The sequence below is a fragment of the Crocodylus siamensis genome, chromosome 5, assembly GCF_052110815.1.
Source record: "Crocodylus siamensis isolate JL-2025a chromosome 5, ASM5211081v1, whole genome shotgun sequence".
NCBI classification, from domain to species: Eukaryota; Metazoa; Chordata; order Crocodylia; family Crocodylidae; genus Crocodylus; species Crocodylus siamensis.
The window spans coordinates 133,661,524-133,682,233 of NC_143399.1; the positions used below are offsets into that span (position 1 = coordinate 133,661,524).

Here is a 20,710-nt window from a genome sequence, read left to right on the forward strand (position 1 = left end):
AAAAACATACAAGAAAAACCAAACAAAGCAACACAACGTATGTCTTATTTTATTGTTGGTTTCTTTTAAGCACATGTTCAGTCTTGCTTCACATGTTAGCGTGCATAAAAGTTAAGCAGGTACTTAGTTTTTAGGTGATCAGAATATTAATCTTGTTTATACTGGAACCTTTGTACCTAAGATTTTGTTTTGTTGGCAGTATTATGAACGTCTGAATGATCTAGTGGCAGCACCAGCACCTATTCCACCTCTCCTTGTGTCAGGAGGACCAGGCTCTGGGAAATCTCTCCTTCTATCAAAATGGTATTTTAAAAATATTTTAAATTCTTTTTTACATTATATTATAAGCAAGAACAGTAGCACATCAGACTGATGGTAGGAAAAATGAGGGTGATGCAAAATGCTGTAGTTATAGCAGGAAGCCTGTGAAGTCTAATAACACTTAAATAGCTAATCCTATTGGCATAACCATTAACAAAGCCAGAGAGCAGGGCCAAGGAGAGCTCTAAACCTCTGCTTCTAACAAGCAGACTCTGCAGTGAGGAGGAGGGTCAGAAAGGCGACTGATAGCACTGCCCTTCATCTATATCTAAGGGGGAATTTCATCTCTAAAAGTTCCCCCTACTCAGGTAGGTTCATGGATCTGGGATCATCCCATTCATTTATCATAGAAATTCATTCAGAAATCACGTTAGAACCAGCTGCTGTAAAACCTATTTACAGGAAACATAATTCCTTAAAATTTTTAATATTCAGTTTGTTAATATCTGAATGCTTAGTGTCATCAGGGCCCCCGTTAACATCCTTGAGCCCACTGGATGATTAAGTATCTAATTAATTTTGTTACATAAATACTGCACTTCCAAGCTGATATGTATCATTACAGTTGACAAATTTACTGTCATGTTTCTAAGAGGTAAATATATATATTTGCAAAATAAGGGCTATTGGAAACATTTTTTTTCTCCTTTTGTTCTTTTAGGATTCAGTTACAGCAAAACCATTCACCAAACACTCTAATTCTTTATCACTTCGTTGGGAGGCCCATGTCTACCAGTTCAGAATCTGCACTGATAATTAAACGGCTTACTCTAAAGGTATTACAAGTCATGGCATAGCATGTGGAGCATTGTCCTTTGGAATGAGGGGGTGTTTGGGAACATACATATCTCTCTAAAAGTACAAGTTCTTGTACATGATCTGTCTGTAACAACTTAGGATATACAGATGCTGATTTCTCCTATTTTACTGAGATAGAACTTAATTAAAATAGCATCAATGGGATTTTTCATAATATATTGGCATCAGCAGTTCCAATAAAAAATATTAATGGTTTATAAAGAAAGCCATATAAGCTACTTTGACTAGTTCCTGCCATCTGGTCAAGAAAAGAGGTAGGTGGTACTACACTGTTTTCAGCCTCGTCTCTTCCTTTTGTGAATTTATTTTAGAAGTATATGTTTGATGTATGTGATATATATATATATATATATATATATATATATATATATATATATATATATATATATATATATATATATATATGATAAATAAGGATCCTGATCCTGTCAGGATCTCACAGAATTGAAGCTTTCAGAAAATGGAAGTAATTTTGCCCCCTTGCAGTTCTTCTGGTATTAGAGGCCTGAACATCTAAGGTAGGCCCCAACCCCCATTGTATCTTGGCTAATTCTTCATGATTTTTAATCCGATGATGTCTCTGTAGATTAAATGCACAGAAATTCTGCAAAAAAACCTCCTTTTTCTTAACTTTCATGCCTCTTCCAAGCAGTGAAGGAGAAATGACCTCTCATGAATATGTTTGGAAAATTTGTCAGAATCTCTTTAATTCCCCTAAGCACTCTGTGGCCACGTCTACATGATACATTTAATGCACAGAAGACTAATTCTACTGCGCGTTAGTGCAGCGGGCAAAACCCGTGCTAATGCACAGTGGACTTAGTCTAACGCATGTTAATGTCACTAAAAAAGCATTCATCTGCACTAATGCGCGGTAGCGCCGATTACAATGCATTTAGTACCTGTAATTATAACACATTAATGAACATGTAGATGTGCCCAGTAAAATGTAATTGCTTATGCATGTTTAATTATACAGCTGATGCAGCATTCTTGGTTAGTGTCACCTTTAACGCTGGACCCCTCAAAACTCTTGGAAGAGTTTCCTCGTTGGCTGGAAAAACTTTCTGCTCGTCACCAAGGCAGCATTATCATCATTATTGATTCTGTTGATCAGATACAGGTATGTTTCTGTTCTCCGTAGCCACCGTTAATGCCAAATAAACTTGGAGTAATAGAATAGTTAAGTAATATCTGTGAGATATTAGAAATGAATGTTTGGTTTGATACAAAGAAAATAAATAGAAAATATTGTGTAGTTTTTGTGTATAGATTTGAAAAATATGTTGGTCTTTATAAGTTTTATCCATAAAACATGGTATTTGTGAAATTTGTGGGTTTTTTGATCTGTCATATTATGTAGTTGTTTTTCAGGAGATCCAAGATTGTGGAGTCACTTGTGGGCCATGTTGTTTGTTCAGCTGATACAGTTTGAGTGTAAAAATACTATGCTGCTTCAGTTAATTTATCACTAGGCTGATTTCATGTCAAAGGACAATTTAGCTTCCTATAAATTAATGTGGTCTTGAATTCTTAAGAAAACTGAAGGATCTTGCTGGGCTGAACAGTCAATGAAATGATAGTGATTTGTGGCACTTGTTTTTAATGACTTCTGAATTAATGGACTGAAATTTGTTTTTAAGCAAGCTGAAAAGCATATGAAATGGCTGATAGATCCCCTACCAGTGAACGTCAGAGTAATTGTATCTGTGAACGTAGAAACTTGTCCACAGGCGTGGAGGTGTGTAACTGTTCATGAACATTTCAGAGTAATCTGGGTTTAAATATACTTGCATGCTTCATTTGAAAAAAATTAACTTGGTTGCAAAACAAAGTGCTCAGTTCTCAGTGATTTTAGGGAGAGCATGTTATTCTGCAGTTAAAGCGGGAACAAGATCAGCATGGTAGTGCTGTAACAGTTTAGAACTGATGTAGTGTCAGGGTAAGGCTAATGGTCCTAATATGTTTGTATGATTAAAGTGCCTTAATTATAGAAGAATGTAGCTTCAACTTCTGCATTGATACCTTTTTAAGGTATTTATATCTCTTTTCTTTAACATATATCTCAGTGTAATTTTGTTTTGTCTCTAAAAGGTTGTGGCCAACACTTCATCTTGATCCGTTGAATTCTAAAGATGTGAAATCTCTCATTAATGCAGAATGCAGCTTTGCAAACATTAAATTAACTAAAGAGCAGGTATGTCTGCAGTACTTCCATAAAACAAGTTTCACTGTAGTGTTACTTTTTAAGGAAGACTTGGGAAGGTAAAATGAGTATAGTAAAGGCAGCTGACAAAAGCTGATTTCTGCTAACATTTCAGTAGCCAGGAAAATGATTTTCTTTCTGCTATAACCATTGTAAACATTGCTACTTCAACATGGTATTTTTGTCCATGGACTGGTAGTGCTAAATGCAGAGTGTGTATGATAAACTATTGACCAAAGAACTATAACTACAGTTGTATATAGTTCCACAGACCTGTTCTCCTATGTTAATTACAATATGAATGTTATCATGTTGTAATAACTTTTTTTTATTACAAAAAGTATTTTTTCCTTGCACATGCTGGAACATTTTTGCAACACATTTTCTCCTCTTCTTGGGGCCTGATCCTATAAGATATGGATCACCTCTTGCGATGATCTAATCTATCTGGTCCTTAGTTTTAAAGAAAACATCTACTTCATTGTAATGCATTTGGTGAAAAACACATGGCGTTTGTATACTGCTCACAATGGATCAGGTTTTTGCCTTCTATATGCACATTCTATGTTTTTGTCTCTGATCTTTAACTTCACAAAGTACTTAGTGTTGCATTGTTTATAGCATTTGTTTAAACTGTCCTAGGAGAAGAAGCTTGAGAGACATTGTCGTTCTGCTACAACTTGCAATGCTTTGTATGTCACTCTTTTGGGTAAAATGATTGCTTGGTAAGTTGAGATGATCTGAAATTGCCATGTGAATCAGTAGGTTATAGAACTGCAGATATTTTTGTTTCCATATCATTGGGCATTTTCACATGTGTTGTGGGAAGTGGCACCAGGCACTTAAATTAGCAAGCTGCAGTAATTAAAAGCACCTGTGTGTCATGTGTATCAATGTTGCTGCGTGTCTCCGCTCTGAAAAAATGGCATTGGGGTACTTTGAACTAAAGCTTCTAAAATGTGTTTTATTTCAAAGCACACCACCACCATTTTTTCTGCTTGGAGACAAAGGCGACACTGATGCACTTGATGCAGATGGCTGCCGGGGCGTGTCAGTTTTTGTGCTTCAACAGCCTCGATTAATTGAGTCTGCTCTGATGCACTGGAAATCCGGCATGTCGGAGCAGGCTTCACGTACCTGTGTAGAAGCCCATTACATTTAATCCATAGATAATTATTCTGGTTGGAGATGAATCTGGTTTAGCAAAGAAAAACAGACAGTTGTTTTTTTCCATTTATTAAAAAAATAAAGAAAATTCTGTACAGAACTTGTGATCTATCTCACTTTGATGCAATTGTTTGGATTCAGTTGATCACTGAATCTGTTACATGGTGAATGATAAATTTATTAACCAGGAAATCAAAACCCGTTAATCAAATCCAAGTCGTCATTCCTTGTGTGACTCCTTATTTTTGTCAGTGTATTTATTCCCATTTTATTTTGTGAAGTGCTCCATCAGAAAATCTTTAGGTGTGTTGATGTGCCAAATAAGGTACATTATATATTACAAGGCCAGAAGAGAACACTGTAATCCTCTGTTTGCATAACTTAGTCCATCAGATTTTCCTTTGTCGTTCTAGCAATTTAACTTGAGTAAGAGAATACTTTATTGAACCTGGCAATAACTAAACTAACATAGCATAGTTAATCCTGAAGACATGTTTTACAAACATGTTAAATAATGTAATGGCATCAGCATTATTTTTATGTATGGTGTTCTTATTCCCATTCTGTTACCTGCTTAAGTAATGATATACTGTATTTCATACCCTCTTCAACAAAAAGGGAAGTCTTCTGGTTATTGGCAAAGGACAAAAGGAATATATAGGAGATGTTTTAATCTCTGTGGGTTCCAATCCTACACCTCCAGAAGACAGTATGAGTTCAGAGCTCTTAGGACTTCACAAAGCTGATTTTTAGTACTTTGTATTGGTCTTGTCAAGCTAAATTTAATGTACCTTTTTTAAAAAGCCCTTCTTGTCCATGTGGTTAGTGCTGGAAGTGAAGAAAATATTGATGAAACCCTTCAACAGTGTTTCCAGTGTCAAGATACAGTGTCCCTGTATAGGCTTGTTCTGCGATCAGTTCAGGAGTCTCTGCCAAATGATATGGACAGAGACCTTATGAGAGAGGTAAGCACACAGTGTGAAGAAATGTATATGCTCTCCTGTAGTTGTTCTCCATAAATTAAAAGCAAACCAGAGGGTTTTTATTGGCTCAAAGTGATAGTCAGTAACGTCATACGTTATGAGGTTTCAAAGTTTTGAGTTTGAGTTCTTCACATTTGTTCATACTGAAGTCTCGCTTAATAATAGTTTTTTTAATTTCTTTCTACACATTTTAAAGTGCTGAAAGAGGTAGTAATCCTGTGTAGTCCACAGTAGAAACCAATTATTGTCCTATATTGTGTTTTATCTATTAGAACATTGAACCTTAGGCATTCAAAAACTAATATCCACTGTTTGGATTATTCTGAAAAATCAAAAAAAGGAAAACACTAGCAGCCAAAGCTGATCCTTAGGATAATTTCAAAGGTCACATTTGTCCAAAAAACTTATAGTAGTTGTGTTTTGTGTTCCATTTTCACTCATTTTTGTGCTGTTCTCATGAAATTAAAGTCTGTATATTTTATTGAACAGTGTTTCATACAATTAAGTTTGCCTAACATTCCCTTTTTGCTTCAGCAAAACACGTTTTGAAGATAAAAGATTACTTTGATTTGCTTTTTAGAGTAAGATGGAAAATGACAATTTTATATAACAATTTTGTGGGTTACAAAGCCTAGTAATTTACCCTTTCAATAATATTTCCAGTCTATATTTTACCTGTTGTCTAAAACAGTTAAACTATTAAAGGTTAGACCACATCCATATTTCTAAAATACCTGTATTACACACTGAAGACACAGTTTCGTATATATTGGACATGTTTCTAAAGTTACTATGTTTGTAAAACATATTGAGCCGAAATGCTGCCTTTCTGCACTCAGTAAAAACCCTGAATAACTCCATAGAAGGTAATGGGATTGCCTAGTGTAACCAAGTGTAATTTTGCTTGTCTAGAACATCTGCAGTCGCATCTTTAAAATAAAGTTCATTTATGAAGCCTGGTGTGGGATCTAGGCGTGTTTTCCTCTTTGCTACCTGAACTGTGTCTTTGATGTACTAAATCTGTTGCTTTACCAAGGAAGCATATATTGTCTTTTAACACCTAGCATTCAGTTTTTGTGTTGGAAATTCAGCATAACTGCATGACGGTAACTAGTTGCTAAATGTGCTGAATCTGTTAACTTTTGTGCCCCCCAGGTTCTCTGTCTCATCACTGTCAGCCACAATGGAGTGAGCGAATCAGAAGTGATGGAACTTTATCCTGAACTGTCCTCTGCGTTGCTAGCCTTCTTAGTTCACAGTCTGCACAAGATGTGCTTGCTGACATATGGCTGTGGTTTGCTAAAGTTTCGGCACCTCCAGGTAAGGTTCTATAACACGTACAAATAATTTTTCCCCCAAACTGGAAAAATATGCACGGATTATGCTTTTAATAACTTTGTATATAATCAGAAATAATTTTGAGTCCAGTTGTTTCTCCAGATTTACACCAGAATTCTGGCTTCTGTCATTCTGTCTTCCTATAGATATGCTGCACATTTTTTTTTCCCTAATTGTCTACTTTTGTGTTGGCATTTTCCAGAACTATTTGAATGGTAGCAAAGCTATAGTAAATAGACTTCCCCAGCACCTACAAAATAAAAAATTAAATTGGTCAGTAGACTAGTCATTTGTTAAGCCTTGGAGTAGTACCAAAGAACAGTGATGGTCCAAACATGACCATTTCAAGACGTGCTGAACCACACAGCTTCAGAATAAGTTCTGGAGATCCCATGGTACCAGTGATATATAACATTAATTTTTAGTCTATTAAATAGGTCTCATTCTCTAAATTACATTATCTGAAATATGTGCATGTCTTTCTCCTTCCCAGCACATATGGTATTTTGTAGGGCATTTTTTGGTGTTTCAGATTTTGTTCCTTGCAGTTGTAGGTAAGGGTTTAAAGTGGAAAATTTTAGGATTTCTTCATTTAGCAAATGCCTGTGTTCCTACATGCAGTCCTATGTTCCTACATTCCTTCAGTTATCATCTGACGTTAGGGGCTGCTCTCATGAAAACTTTAGAATTATGGTAAGTGATGTTCACTAGCTGAAAGCTTGGAAGTCAGACTTCGAAAATTGTTTTTCCATTTTTCATTAACTTTTGGCTGTCCTAGAAGACTATGACACATCAAAATCAAGCCAAAATTGAAGGAGCAAGGAAGATAGATAGCATAACTTGATTCTTAAGCAAGATCTAAACTAAAGAGCTTTAGCCTAATATCATAAAATAACTTATTCATGGTTGAGTACTAACAATGTTTATTTTCAGTAATTTACAAAATATAAGACCATTAATACCTGTACCTAGAGTACTTCCCATTTTCCAGGAACGTTGGAGTGGCAATTTCAGAATTAGACTGACATCAAAAAGGATTCTGTTTACAAGGTCAAAAGGAATACAGAGGCCCAGTGAAGTTGTTTGTAACTGAAGGAAATGTCAGGCTCGCTTTTTTTCCAGTGTTGATGTTCATACATTTTCTCCTTAAATCACCTAGGCCTTTGTGGCTGTTTTAAAACTCATTTTATAAAGCTGATTTACTTTCAAGATGAAGATTCCGTTAGCATCAAAAGATCAAATTTCCCAGCCCAAGAGCCTTGGTTGACATTTGCGTTGTATACTGATGCCCTGTGCACTGTCAATATTTAACAGATAAATGCTAATTAAAAATAATGACTCTTTTTTCAGGCTTGGGAAATGGTGAGATCAGAATACATGGAAGAAGGTCAGAATATTTCTTCGTATAGACAAAAGCTGATAGACTACTTTGCAATGCAGCTAAGGTTTGTTATAACTTGGGCTCTTTATAGATAGCAGATTTTCTCATTGTTTTCACATGGTTTCTTTTATCCAGCTTAGCAATCAAATGTTGTAAAAAGAATAAAACTTGTTGTTTGATCTACTTATTACTGATGCAGTGACCCATATTCTTGGAACAGTGAATAGTGTGGGACGTGCTGTAGACTCTTAATTGGAGTCATCAAGGCCATACCAATTATCTTGTTTCAGAGCATGTATCGTTGGAAGGAATGTACTAATTTGTTGTGAACAGGGACACAAAAGCAATACAGGCCATAACAGGCCTGCAAATCCAGTAGCAACCACAGGTCAGACTGTGGTAAAGGGAAGAACACCTCCCTCAGCTCCAGTGCCCGAGCATAGACCTTAATAACTCAAGCCTGGATTTTGATTAGCATAACTTCTTTATTTTTATTACACCTGTGAAAACAAAGTAAATGGGGACTGTTAATACTAGCTGCTGGCAGATGTTTGGCTCATTTTACTTTTGAATGACCCTATACTTCATTGGTTCCAAGTGTGTGTTGATGGCATAAAAAGACGGTAAGACTTAGGATATTTTTTTAAGTGTAAAGTGATGCAAGCTATACATATACTGTGGGCTCTACATTAGCTATTACCATACAGGAAAGAGAAATGGAAGTCATTGTAGACAATTCACTGAAAACATCAGCTCAGTGGTCAGCACCTGACAAAAAGGCAAACAATATGCTAGGGTTTATTAAGAAAGGAATTGTAAACAAAATGGAAAGTATCATCATGACCCTTTATAAATCCATGGGCATTCATGAATGTTGAGAAATACCCTTGAATATTGTGCCCAGTTCTGGTCCCCACACCTCAAAAAGTATATAGGAGAACTAGAGAAGGTACAGAGAAGGGCAGAGAAGGATGATTAGTGGTGTGGAGGGACTTACATATTAGGAGAGACTAAAAAGGCTAGACCCATTCAGTTCAGGAAAGAGACACTTGAGGGGGGACATGATAAGGTTTGCCAAATACTAAGTGGCAAAGAGAAAGTAAATAGGGATTTATTTACTCTCTTTTACAATACAAGAACTAGGGGTCACAACATGAAGCTAGTAGGTAGTAACTTTAAAACTAACAAAAATAAGTTATTTTTCACATATTTGTATAATTAAAGTGTGGAACTCATTGACACCATGTGTAGCTGACAGTTTAGGTAGATTCAAAAAGTAATTGAACAAGTTCTTGGAGGAAAGGGTGTATTGAGTATGGGAATTAGTAATACAGGCTCTGAATTAGAACTTCCTGTACCTTAAATGGTGGAGGCTGCAAGTGAAAAAGGAACAATGGTGGTGGGGGAGAAACCTTGGTCAGACTCAGTTTAGCATCCGCTCTCTGCCATTGTGTGAGACACAAGGTACTGGGCAAGATGGGCCAATGGTCTGACCCAGTAATGTTCTTAAACTATATTTGAAAAGTTCCTCTTTATGATCCTCCTTTTCCCAAAAAAGCAACACTAGGGAAAATACAAAGTATGTATAAGGTAGCTGGTAATCTAATGACTTGAGACCACGGGTCTTTTGGGCTTATAGTTGTGGCAGTTTTATATCTTAGTGACTTTGCAAATCACATTTGCACATTTTAAATATTAGGACTATAAAAGATTTTATTTTGTTGGCTTTTCTTCTGTTAGCCAAGACCAAGTGACTTGGAGAAGTGCAGATGAACTTCCCTGGCTTTTCCAACTTCAAGGTGACAAGCAGAAACTACACAAATGTTTGCTGAATCTCTTTGTATCCCAGAACCTTTACAAAAGGTAAAAGAATGGCTAGCAACCTGAGTAGTTCAATATTAAGATAAGAAAGGAAATAAGAAATTGTCTTTAATTGTTTAAAACATAAGTCATGAAGATGACAAAATATGAGGAGAATATAAGCTAGGCCAACATGTAACTATATATCAGGATTGAAAGCTAGCAGAAGGATTTTTGGGGTATATAGCAGAGGCAGCCCCCACTACTCAGTAGCTAAGGGGTTACAGCATTCATTGAGAATACAGAATACTTGGGCTCAGCTCCCAGGAATCAGGAAATCTGCCTGAGGAGATTCATCCTAAATCTCCCATCTCCCAGGAGAGTGATTTAGAGAACCATCTGGCATGGTACCAGGGCAGTTTTTAATTTTTTCCTCCTGCAGCTGTTTTACTTTACATGGAATGATTAATTAATTGGGCCAGAAACATGAGAGTAACTGTCTAGTGTACAGGCTGGGGTACTTGTGTGGAGAAGGACAGACATGGGTTCCAGTGCCTGCTACAGTGAGTATTTCATTATTTATCCAATGACTGTTAAGATAATTTTTTGTTAGAACACTCATTTAGTGGATCAAGAAGAAGAACGTAGGCTCCAGCCTCCCCCTGCTTCAGTGGTGGATACCCCAACTAATTATTCAATGGAACAACTTCACCAGGAAAGATGGAGAGCTCTTCTTACCCAGAATAGTCTAAGACCTAATGGTTGGGGCACTCTTTTGGAAGTGCAAGATTTAGATTTGAATCATCTTGGGCTGTCCACTTTGAGTGAATGGAAGGACGGGGGTATGGAATAGGACTGTTTATGCCCCTGCTCTTCTGTGAATATATCTCTTAATTTTCTTTCCTTTTCTTACAAGTTCCCAAAGGTGAAATGGTTTGTTTCAAATCAAATGGACTTGGCAATTTTTTTATTATAAGAAGTACTGAAAAGAAATCAAGATTTTTCTCCCTCTCCCTTTCCACTTTTTTTTTTTGCCAAAAAACAACAACAGAAAATTGTTGGTGCTAGTAACCGTAAAATGATGCTAGTAACCATGCTTCAGTGTAGGCTGTATCTGCATATTCTGCTGTGTATGATAGACCCTTCCTTGTTGACTCTTAACCATGGTCCTGTAAAGATGTGCATTGGGGGTGGGTACGTGTGTGAATCTGCTATCATGGAGTATCTTTTAATTCTGAGTCAACACAATTGGGAGATGAGTAAGGGGATATATCAATCGCCTTATATCTTACACAGAAGTAACCTCCATGGAGCAGTTCTGCAGATAATTTTAGTGTAAGGAGGATATCTGGCCTGCATATACCCCTTACAACCTGAAATTTAGCTGAGAGGATGGGTTTCTGAGTACTTTATTTTTGTTATTCTGTATTTTTCTTCTAATATATTTTCCCTATTACAACAGGGGGCATTTTGCAGAATTGCTGAGTTACTGGCAGCTTGTTGGAAAAGATAAGAGCTCCATGGCAGCTGAATATTTTAACTCTCTTAAGGAATATGAAAAAAGCTGTGAGGGAGAGAAAAGTATGCTCTGTCTGGCTGATCTTTATGAGACTCTAGGCCGGTTTCTTAAGGACCTAGGCCTTCTCAGTCAGGTAAGTGCATCTCTGGACCAGTGTAAAAACAAGCATGAAACTTCACCAGAGCATGGCATGCAGTGTTCTGTTCCAGTCTGCTTTATACAAAATCTTGCTTGCCATAATCTTCTTCTTAACTTACTTATTACAGGCTGTTGCACCCCTTCAGCGTTCTCTGGAGATCCGAGAGACTGCACTGGATCCAGATCACCCAAGGGTAGCCCAGTCCCTTCATCAGTTAGCAGGAGTTTACATGCAGTGGAAGAAGTTTGGAAATGCTGAGCCATTATATAAGCAGGCTCTGGAAATCTCTGAAAATGCTTATGGAGCTGAACACCCCAGAGTTGCTCGTGAACTTGATGCACTTGCAACGCTGTACCAAAAACAAAACAAGTAATATTAACAGAATTTTTATTTTCCCCATTTTCTCAGAATGTTCAAGTCTATCAAAGTGATTACATTATTCATGGCTATGGTTGCAAATTTTAATAGGTTAATTTTAATTCATGTGTATAACTGTCAGCAACATAAATAAAACAATATATCTGTGTCAAAAGGAGAGAGAGAGATGAATAGCAGGGGCCTACCAAAAGGGTATAATTTATATGTATATATTTTAATTAAACATGCCAAAGACTTTTTTTTTTTAAAATTAATGTTCATGCAGAATAGTCATGAACCAGCATGACCTAAGAGTTAGATATCATTGTTAACATCATTTTGCCTGTCTTTATCAGTGTGCCTGTGATGATGGGAGGGGAAAAAAAATCTCCTAAATATATTTTTGCTAGTCTGATGAACTGAAGTACTAGCCCCAAACAAGAGTGTAGGTTGAATTTTGCAAGTCTAAGTGGAGATGTCACTGTTATCTGGAATGGCAAAGTGTATCCAAGTACAACGTTTTACTTTATTTTATTATTGCCCAGTGAGGTAAGAAATGGTCTCCCCATTAGACACAAAGGTAAAATGCTTTACTCTGTATGTGCATCAAATAAATGGCTTTGTCAGTGACAGTCAAGGTCTTAACTGTAATCCAGTGCTTTTATTGGATTCTCTAACTGTAATCCTTCCCCCACCACATACTTGAATGTCCTGAAAATTTCTTGACCCTTCTTAAGAGACCAGTCTTCTTCCTGTTGTATATCCCAAGATATTGAAGGTCCAAAGAAAGGAGTCCTCCATTGTTTCCAGAGGCCAAAATAATATTCATGTGGAAGGGAAAATATTGGAGACTTAAGGCATGGACCCATAAAATAAGTTACTGTGAAGTAAGGCTTCACATGTAGGCTTCTCTACAGCAGCTATCCATGTCCACATTCTTAATCCACAGTAAATGAAGGCTAATCCCACAGTAGTTTGCTTGCTTCTGAGAAAGGAATAGGTTCTCACATTTTAGCCCTTTGTTGTTGTTCTCACATTTTAGCCATTTTGAAAGTGGTTTATGTGCACTGAACTTCTGTTGTTACAGATTTGAACTGATTTCCAATCATTTATACCAGTCTACGTGTAATTTCCCACCCTAGCCCTTGTCTTGTCTTAAGCATTTAGTGTACTTTCATTTTTGACGAAAGGTGAGATTTTCAAAACTACTTCAGTAAATTTTAGGGGGAATTGTGCTACTATGGGTATGTCTACATGTGCATTTAAACGTGCCTAAATTAAGCAGGTTTAGGCATGTGTCTACAAGTGTAGGCGTTAAAACACATTAATGCTGCATTGGAGTGACTTGGGACTAAATTTAGTCCGAAGTCAGTCCACACGCTGTGTTAATGCACTTTAATTATTTGCACCTGTATTTGATGCCTGCATTTGCAGATATCAATTTTAGATGTGAATAGGCTAACTTTGCCATTTTTAATGCGCATTTAGACTAATGTGCATTAAAGTGTCACGGGTAGGTGCGCCCTATGTCACTTAAATGCTTTTGAAAACCTTACCCAAATTACATACACTGCTGCTATGTATAGCTTTCTAAGGTTTTAAATGACTCTTTTCAGATATGAGCAAGCTGAACACCTGAGGAAGAAATCCTTTAAAATACGACAAAAAGCAGCAAGACGGAAAGGCAGTTCGGTAAAGAAAGATCTGATACTTTATTAAATTAAAATATAAGCAAGATGTAACTTTGTTAAATGTCTGAACGGTTCTATAAATTCAGTGCTCAAATGTTGTAGATTATTGAAAGGATTGCTGGCTGATATAACCAGTTTAAGAGAAATGGCCTCCTAAACTGATGCTTTTTCAGCTTTTAGTAGGATTGATTACAGGTAGATAAATGCAACTGGTATATACTGGTGATTACTAGAATATGAAGATGTGGTTGTAAAAACATACTGCAGATATCAGGTTTTATGGTATTCAGAATTTGCACTGATCTTATTTGGAAAGTGAGAATGGAGAAGGTATCTGAAGTTGTCTGGTACAGAGCTGCTTCTACAAACACTGCTCAGTGAAGTACATGGTTGCCATGAGTAATCCCAGTAATGACAAAAGCATTAATCAATACATTTGGTCATACTTACTAGGTCAAGGCCGTTCCCCACCCCCCCCCACCTTTGACATTTTTTTTCTCATTTTCCTTTGATTTGTTTATGTATAGTATCCAGCTGGATTCTTGTGTCAGAGATTATCTTTGCCTTGTAGAGAGAGAGGAGTGCTTGTATGACAAGAATCCAACTTGTCATACAAGCAAGTGCCTTGCAGAAAAGCAACAAAAATGTCATTTTCCCAGCATGGTTATTTCAAGATAAATAAATTCTGGTTGCTGGGATTTTACTTTGTCAGCTTTTTTAATAATTTTAGTTATGCAAAGATTTTATTAGCCCCATAACTATAGTTTAATTATTTTAAGTGTTTTAAGCATTACTGAAATATTTTTTCATGAATACCAAGTGAAAATTAAAAGAGCAACCAAACTTTTAACATGCCAAAGTTTTTAGCAAAATCCTTGAATAATGTCTTACAGTGGTTTTATTTAAACTTTAGAATTGGACATGGGTTTTGAATTCTATTAAGAGGTGTTAAATAATCTAAACAGATGGCTCAGACTGTAAGAAAAGTAGAGTACATTGTACAGGGAAAATAAAAGTGGGAAATAACAGACTAAGGGTGACAGTTGGGTGAAATATTATGGGTGAAATTTGGCAAGCAGGAGTCCTGTGTGTCACTGCTCTCAAAACGGATAAAAATGGGACCCCTGTAGTGCAAAGACCTTCTGAAGTTCTTCTGCACAGAAGTGAGTTTCAATGATATGCATTCAACTTTTTTATACAATAGTGATGGATTTTCCTTATCTTGGGCTTTGCTTTAGTGTGGATTTGCTCTTCTTCGTCAACGAGCCCTTCAGTTGGAAGAGCTCACCTTAGGCAAGGACACACCAGATAATGCACGGACCCTCAATGAGCTCGGAGTTCTCTACTATCTGCAGAATAATCTGGAGTAAGTAGTGTTGTAACAAATCTATTGATTGCCTTTTTGGATCAAGAAAAAAGCATGTTATGTGGAACCACCTGCAGAATTCTCAGTGCTAAGCTTAAACATACCAAATACTAAACGCAGCGTCCTATCCAGTTTCTTTTATGGCTTTTGTTATGAGACTTTCCAGTATTACCTGGGCCAGTGTACAGTGACCACCATTAACATGGATATTTAGCAAGCCATTGCACTTCCTGGGTGAATTTACATGTGCAATTAACGCAATGCAATAAACTCTGAAGCTGTTTGAGCCAGAGGAGATTGTTCCCTGGTGAAGCATCTACATGTGTACCTGGGGCAGCAGCAATTTAAGCCAAGGCAGAGCAGCCCTGGCCTGGCAGGGAGCAAGGGGGACTGCCCGGGGGGACTGCCCGGGGGTCCTGGTAGCAGCATCAGGCAGTGGAGGAGTTGGTTGGGGCATGAGGGTTCTGACAGTGCAGAGCCATGTGACTAAGTATCAGGCAGCCCCCATGCTTTAGCAACCTCATGTCCCAGCCATCTTCCATCACAGTCTACATGTGCATTTCTGTGTAGTTATTCCATCGTAAGATAGTACTGTCCCTCAGTTAATTAGTCTACTCCGCAGTAAAGCACATGTATTTATGTACCCCCTGAGTTTAATGTTCAAGTGCTGTTACTTAAGGTGTGTTACAGGTTTTAGATGCCTGGTTTTTATTTATGCCTTTTATAATAGTTCCCTATTGTATCTGCTTACTTTATAGTGTTCTCTCTCTAACAGCAGGACATTTTTCATGGAGCAAATATTTCATATTCAAATGTTAGTGTTGTAAAGAGTTATGAATAGATTAAAGTGTGTGTATGTTTGTATGTAATGATAACATCTTTGCATCAATATCTGGCCCAGAGATTACCTAATGTGCTATGGGAGTGGTGGAAGTATGTCATGTAAAATTAAGTGAATTGTGCTGTGGCTAGTTTAGCCTAGTGGGGCTGGATGGGGCCCCAGCCAAACTGTCCCTGCGATGCTAGACTGGGGCTACAAATTGAATCTGGCCTGCGGACTGGTGACTGAAGTGAGCCACCAGTTTAAATCTGGGGGGGAAAGTGTGTCCCAGGTATCAGAAATTTGGAAAATGGTGATCTGGGCACTTGATGCAGTGTAAAATGACAGAGAGGTATAAACGAGGTACTAAAAACAACATTTAACTAACCTGAAAGGATTTCTCCACCACAGCTATTTTGTACTGGTTTACCTGTTACACATTCAAGTCAAAGTCAGTTTTATTATTAAGAGCTAATATTTGTATAAATTATTGTGTAAAATAATTTTGTGTTCCACATTGTCGCTTGTGCATATTTTGTACAATTATATAAACAAATCATTCACCATCTTCTAGCAAAGGTCCCCTGAAGGTTTGAGTTGTTTTTTGAAATGGAGCTTTCAAGGGATATTTTGAGATGGTGTGGTACAACTGAAAGAGAAGCAATAACAGAAAGGAGCTTCAATTTTATCTCTTATTATAAATTTTAATTCTGTTTATGAAGGGAGAGCATCTTTGGTTCCTGCGTGAGAATGCTAGGATTGAAACTATCTTTTGAATATAAATAGTCATTCTATCTCTGATATGAAATGAATAATTTCAGTTTATTAAATGGATCCCTTCAGGAACAAGGTTCTATAGAATTTGTCAGGATGACAGTCTGCCCAGTTGAAATGAATGCTGCAGGGATTATATGGGGACTGTTTAGTTTGTCATAGGCCTATTGTAAAACAAATGTCATATTAACATACAGCAAAAAGTAGCTGAATAAATTACATAACAGTTTGACCATTTTTAAACACTTGAAAAAGGGACTTCAGAAAGAACTATTTCCTCTTCATCATGTTGGGACAGATCATAACATGTAAGTTAACATATCTCTGTTGATATCAGTGGAGCTATGCTGATCTATAGCATGTTAGAATCTAGCCCAGGGGTCGGCAACATTTTTGGCTGGAGTACCAAAAACACCCCAATCTCCACCCATGCATTCACTTGGCATGCTGGAGGCAGATGGCAGGGGACCCATGAGGGGCCTGGTCCTTGTTGCTGGTGGCAGGTGCATGTGTGCCTCCAGGTAGACAGCAGGGGAGGGGCCAGGGTTGCACTGCCCCAGGCTGCTTCCTGGCTGTGTGCCCTGAGTCATCTGTACAGCTGCTGCTGCTATGGAGCTGGTGCTGGGGCTCCAGACCCTAGTGCAGTTGTTTGCAGCCTGCTCGCCGCCTCCTGCAGCTGCCCATAGCCCAGTTCAGCCGTGGCAGACAGCTGGGAGGCCGTAAACAGTTGCACTGAGGTTTGGAGCCCTGGAATCAGCTCCATGGCAGTGGCAGCTATACATGCACCCCAAGGCACATGTGCAGCCACCACTGCCATGGACCCTGGACCCTGGTGTAGCTGTTTGCAGCCTCCCAGCTGCCTGCTTGTGAACAACCTAGGCTTCATGGCCAGCAGCAGTTGCCCAGAGCCCAGGCCAGCTATGGCATGCTAAGCAAAACGGCCCTGCATGCCATGCTCTGGCATGCATGCCAGGGGTTGCTGACTCCGATCTAGCACATTATATGAGATCCTACCCCGGTCTCTCCACTATGTAGAGAGACATTATAATTTATTTTGCAATCTTTGAAATTGTTTGCAAAGAATGGTACATTCTAATAGCTATTTACTGATTCTCTACATCCATAATTGTTCTACCTGATAGCAAAACTTGATTCATGTGGGAAGTTGCATTGAAGCATGTGTTACTACTCACTTGAGTAAGGACTATTTACATATTTAAGGGAATGAATAAGACTAAATGGGAACATTCAAAAGATGATGTCCACATATACAAGGCTTTCTTCCAGCACAAAAAATAGCTGTACAGATGTTTAAGAGATTTCTTGCTGATAAAAATAGCTCTCCTGCAAAAAGATAACATGGCTACTTAATGAGGAAGATTTTTCTTTCTCCCAATCTTACTTGAATGTCTGTATGTTTCTCTTGGGAGAGAGAGATACCTACTCACAATAGTTTGCTCCTGTCCCTCCTTTCAAGAGAGAGAGAGGGAAGGAGAGCACTGGCAGACAACCCCTGAGCAGGCTATCAAAAAGCCCTTTGGGGACCCTGCTCTCTGTCCTGCTAACCACTTGATAGGCAGAGGGTAGGAGGGTGTTCTTCTAATGCAGAATTCTCTTGGAGCCCCCAGAGGGTTCATACTGCTGCAGAAGAGCTGCTGTCTGGTGCACTTCTCTAGTTCAAACCTGAGAAGTATAGCAGAGGCAGGTGCAGGGCTGGAGAACTCCTGGAATCTTAGAAGGATCCCAGCCCTGGGCTCTAAATGCTGCATATACCATCCAGCTGGGTAGCCAGGTGATTTAAAAGCCAGGGAACCAGGCCCCAGGGTAGAGAGAGTTGTCCTTGGCCCCATTTCCTGGTGCCTATGGTTTTAGATCATCCTGTGTAATCCTTGTCTGTTGACAGCCTCCCCTCTTCCCAGGCAGGGGAGAGGACAGGTTGTCCAAGAAAAGGGTGGCCTAGACAAAAGCCCTGTAGTGCCTTCTGGCTGGAGACCTTGCCTGTGCATCTCTCCAGACAGGGGGCAGGAACATGTATGTATGCTGCAGCTCTAGCCCTTAATTTGTACAGTCATGAAATTCTTACTGGTAGAAATGAACATCTGACTCAGCCAGTATAATATAAGCAGAAAATGTACCTGCCTAGAATAAAGTGTGGATGTTGCTTTCCTACTGTTGGAGCTGAATGATTGCCTAGTTACCTGCAGGTTCAACAAAATACTATTCTTTAATTACTGGCTTTCTTGAGTTGGTTGCTCAATTATTCACTAGGCCTGTTCCTCTGAACTGCAGTGCTGCATTTACTTCACAACCTGAAATTTCTGTTAGACAGTATTAACACTTCTGCAGATACTGAGGCCAGGTCAGTTGCATTTAATAGGTTTCATAGATTTTGAACAGATTTGAAGTACTGCTGCGTGGATTTGTTTTGTAGGACAGCAGAACTTTTTCTGAAGCGCTCCCTGGAGATGAGAGAACGGGTGTTAGGACCAGACCACCCAGACTGTGCACAATCCTTAAACAATCTGGCAGCTCTGTACAATGAGAAGAAACACTACGATAAAGCTGAGGAACTCTATGAAAGGGCTTTAGACATTAGGAGGAGAGCACTAGCCCCTGATCATCCCTCCCTGGCTTACACTGTGAAACACCTTGCGGTACTCTATAAAAAGATGGTAAGTGGATATATATATTTTTGCAGATCATTAAAAAATTAATGCAGTCATTACCTAAAGATACACCATTTTAATTGCTGTCTTAATGTATAGGACACACAGGCCGTGTCCACACGAGCCACAAAATGCATCCCACAATTGTGATTTGGTTCTCTGCACTGCTTATTTGCAGCACGGAGCCAAATTTTGATACCAGAAAATCCTGGTATAAAAAAATAGTGTGCGGTAAAAAAGTGGGTGGCGCATGTAATGGTAGCGCATGCCTCTCAAAACCTGAACCTGGCCCTGAAGAGCCATGCTTCAACTGCTGACCAGGCTCCATGCACCTGGATTGCTGCTGCTCAGGCCCCTAAGACTCCAGGTAAAGCTGCTGGGGCCAGCCCAGGTGCTGGCCTCAGCCTCCCCTGCCCCACCTGGAGTATTTTTCGCTGGGCTAACCCCACATGCAGGGGCATTTGCCGGGACAAAAAAGAGCAGCATGAATTTGTGCCACTGCTTTTTTCACCAAGGCAATTGCATGCCCCTGCTCATGGGGATGCGGCCCCATTGGCTTTTCTTTATGATGCACATTAACGTATTTATAAATATTTACCACAAATAAAAATGTGCTACCTGTGTAAAAGCCAGTGTTATGGCCATTGTCAGCATATTTTTTTTTCCACAGCTCTATTTGAATTCCTCTGCATACTGTATCCTTGAGCAGGAATTTGTTCAAATGCACCCTTGGGCAGAGATGATGGTTTTGACCCTTGGGAATTATTCTGACTGTTGCATGTGAAGCATATCAGTTGGCTGAGAATTTATTATAGATTTGGCTGCAGCTTGCAGAGTAACAAAGAAGGCAGCCTCTGGATAAATAACTATGCATGGAGCTGTGTCAGCTCAGTGAAACATAGCCAGTCATTTTGGTGCTGCTTATAAATTTCATAAAGAAGTAAGGATGGAAGAGACCTCAAAAATCAGTTCTACTGGAATTAGTAATAATTCATTTTTGTGCTTTATGCTTTGCAAATACTAGCTGTCAGATTTTGGCTCATCTAGCCTTTTTAATAAATTAATATTAGAATCCCTACCTTTAACATTTTTAATAATCTGCCTTTGGACATTCAGGGCTCACTATATAAACTGTAACATTTCCTTTTGTTTAAACTTAATTCAAACGACTTAACAATTTTCTTGAGTGCTCCTGCATTTTGCCATTCTTATAACTAGAAGAATGTTATAAGATGATCTCTGGGCTAGATTGTTCCTGTGCTCTCACACAGTAGCTGTTACTAAAGGTACTAGCAGAAAAAAATCATAACGTAGGTTGAATCAGATGACCTCTTTCCACTTCAGGTTGCTATTGCCAACACCA

At 38.5% G+C, this 20,710-nt stretch overlaps 1 protein-coding gene across 1 annotated transcript in view; it reads left to right on the forward strand.

Moving 5' to 3' along the window:
• NPHP3 (nephrocystin 3) overlaps positions 1–20,710 on the forward strand; it is a 41,321-nt gene that overhangs the window by 13,317 nt on the left and 7,294 nt on the right. Inside the window, exons 10-24 of the mRNA XM_090046377.1 lie at positions 200–303; positions 983–1,097; positions 2,120–2,263; positions 2,784–2,881; positions 3,235–3,337; positions 3,989–4,071; positions 5,340–5,478; positions 6,652–6,816; positions 8,185–8,279; positions 9,956–10,078; positions 11,478–11,667; positions 11,801–12,042; positions 13,647–13,722; positions 14,960–15,087; positions 19,113–19,353. Coding sequence (XP_089902503.1) covers positions 200–303; positions 983–1,097; positions 2,120–2,263; positions 2,784–2,881; positions 3,235–3,337; positions 3,989–4,071; positions 5,340–5,478; positions 6,652–6,816; positions 8,185–8,279; positions 9,956–10,078; positions 11,478–11,667; positions 11,801–12,042; positions 13,647–13,722; positions 14,960–15,087; positions 19,113–19,353 — 2,046 coding nt within the window. The remainder of the gene's footprint in view (positions 1–199; positions 304–982; positions 1,098–2,119; positions 2,264–2,783; positions 2,882–3,234; positions 3,338–3,988; positions 4,072–5,339; positions 5,479–6,651; positions 6,817–8,184; positions 8,280–9,955; positions 10,079–11,477; positions 11,668–11,800; positions 12,043–13,646; positions 13,723–14,959; positions 15,088–19,112; positions 19,354–20,710) is intronic.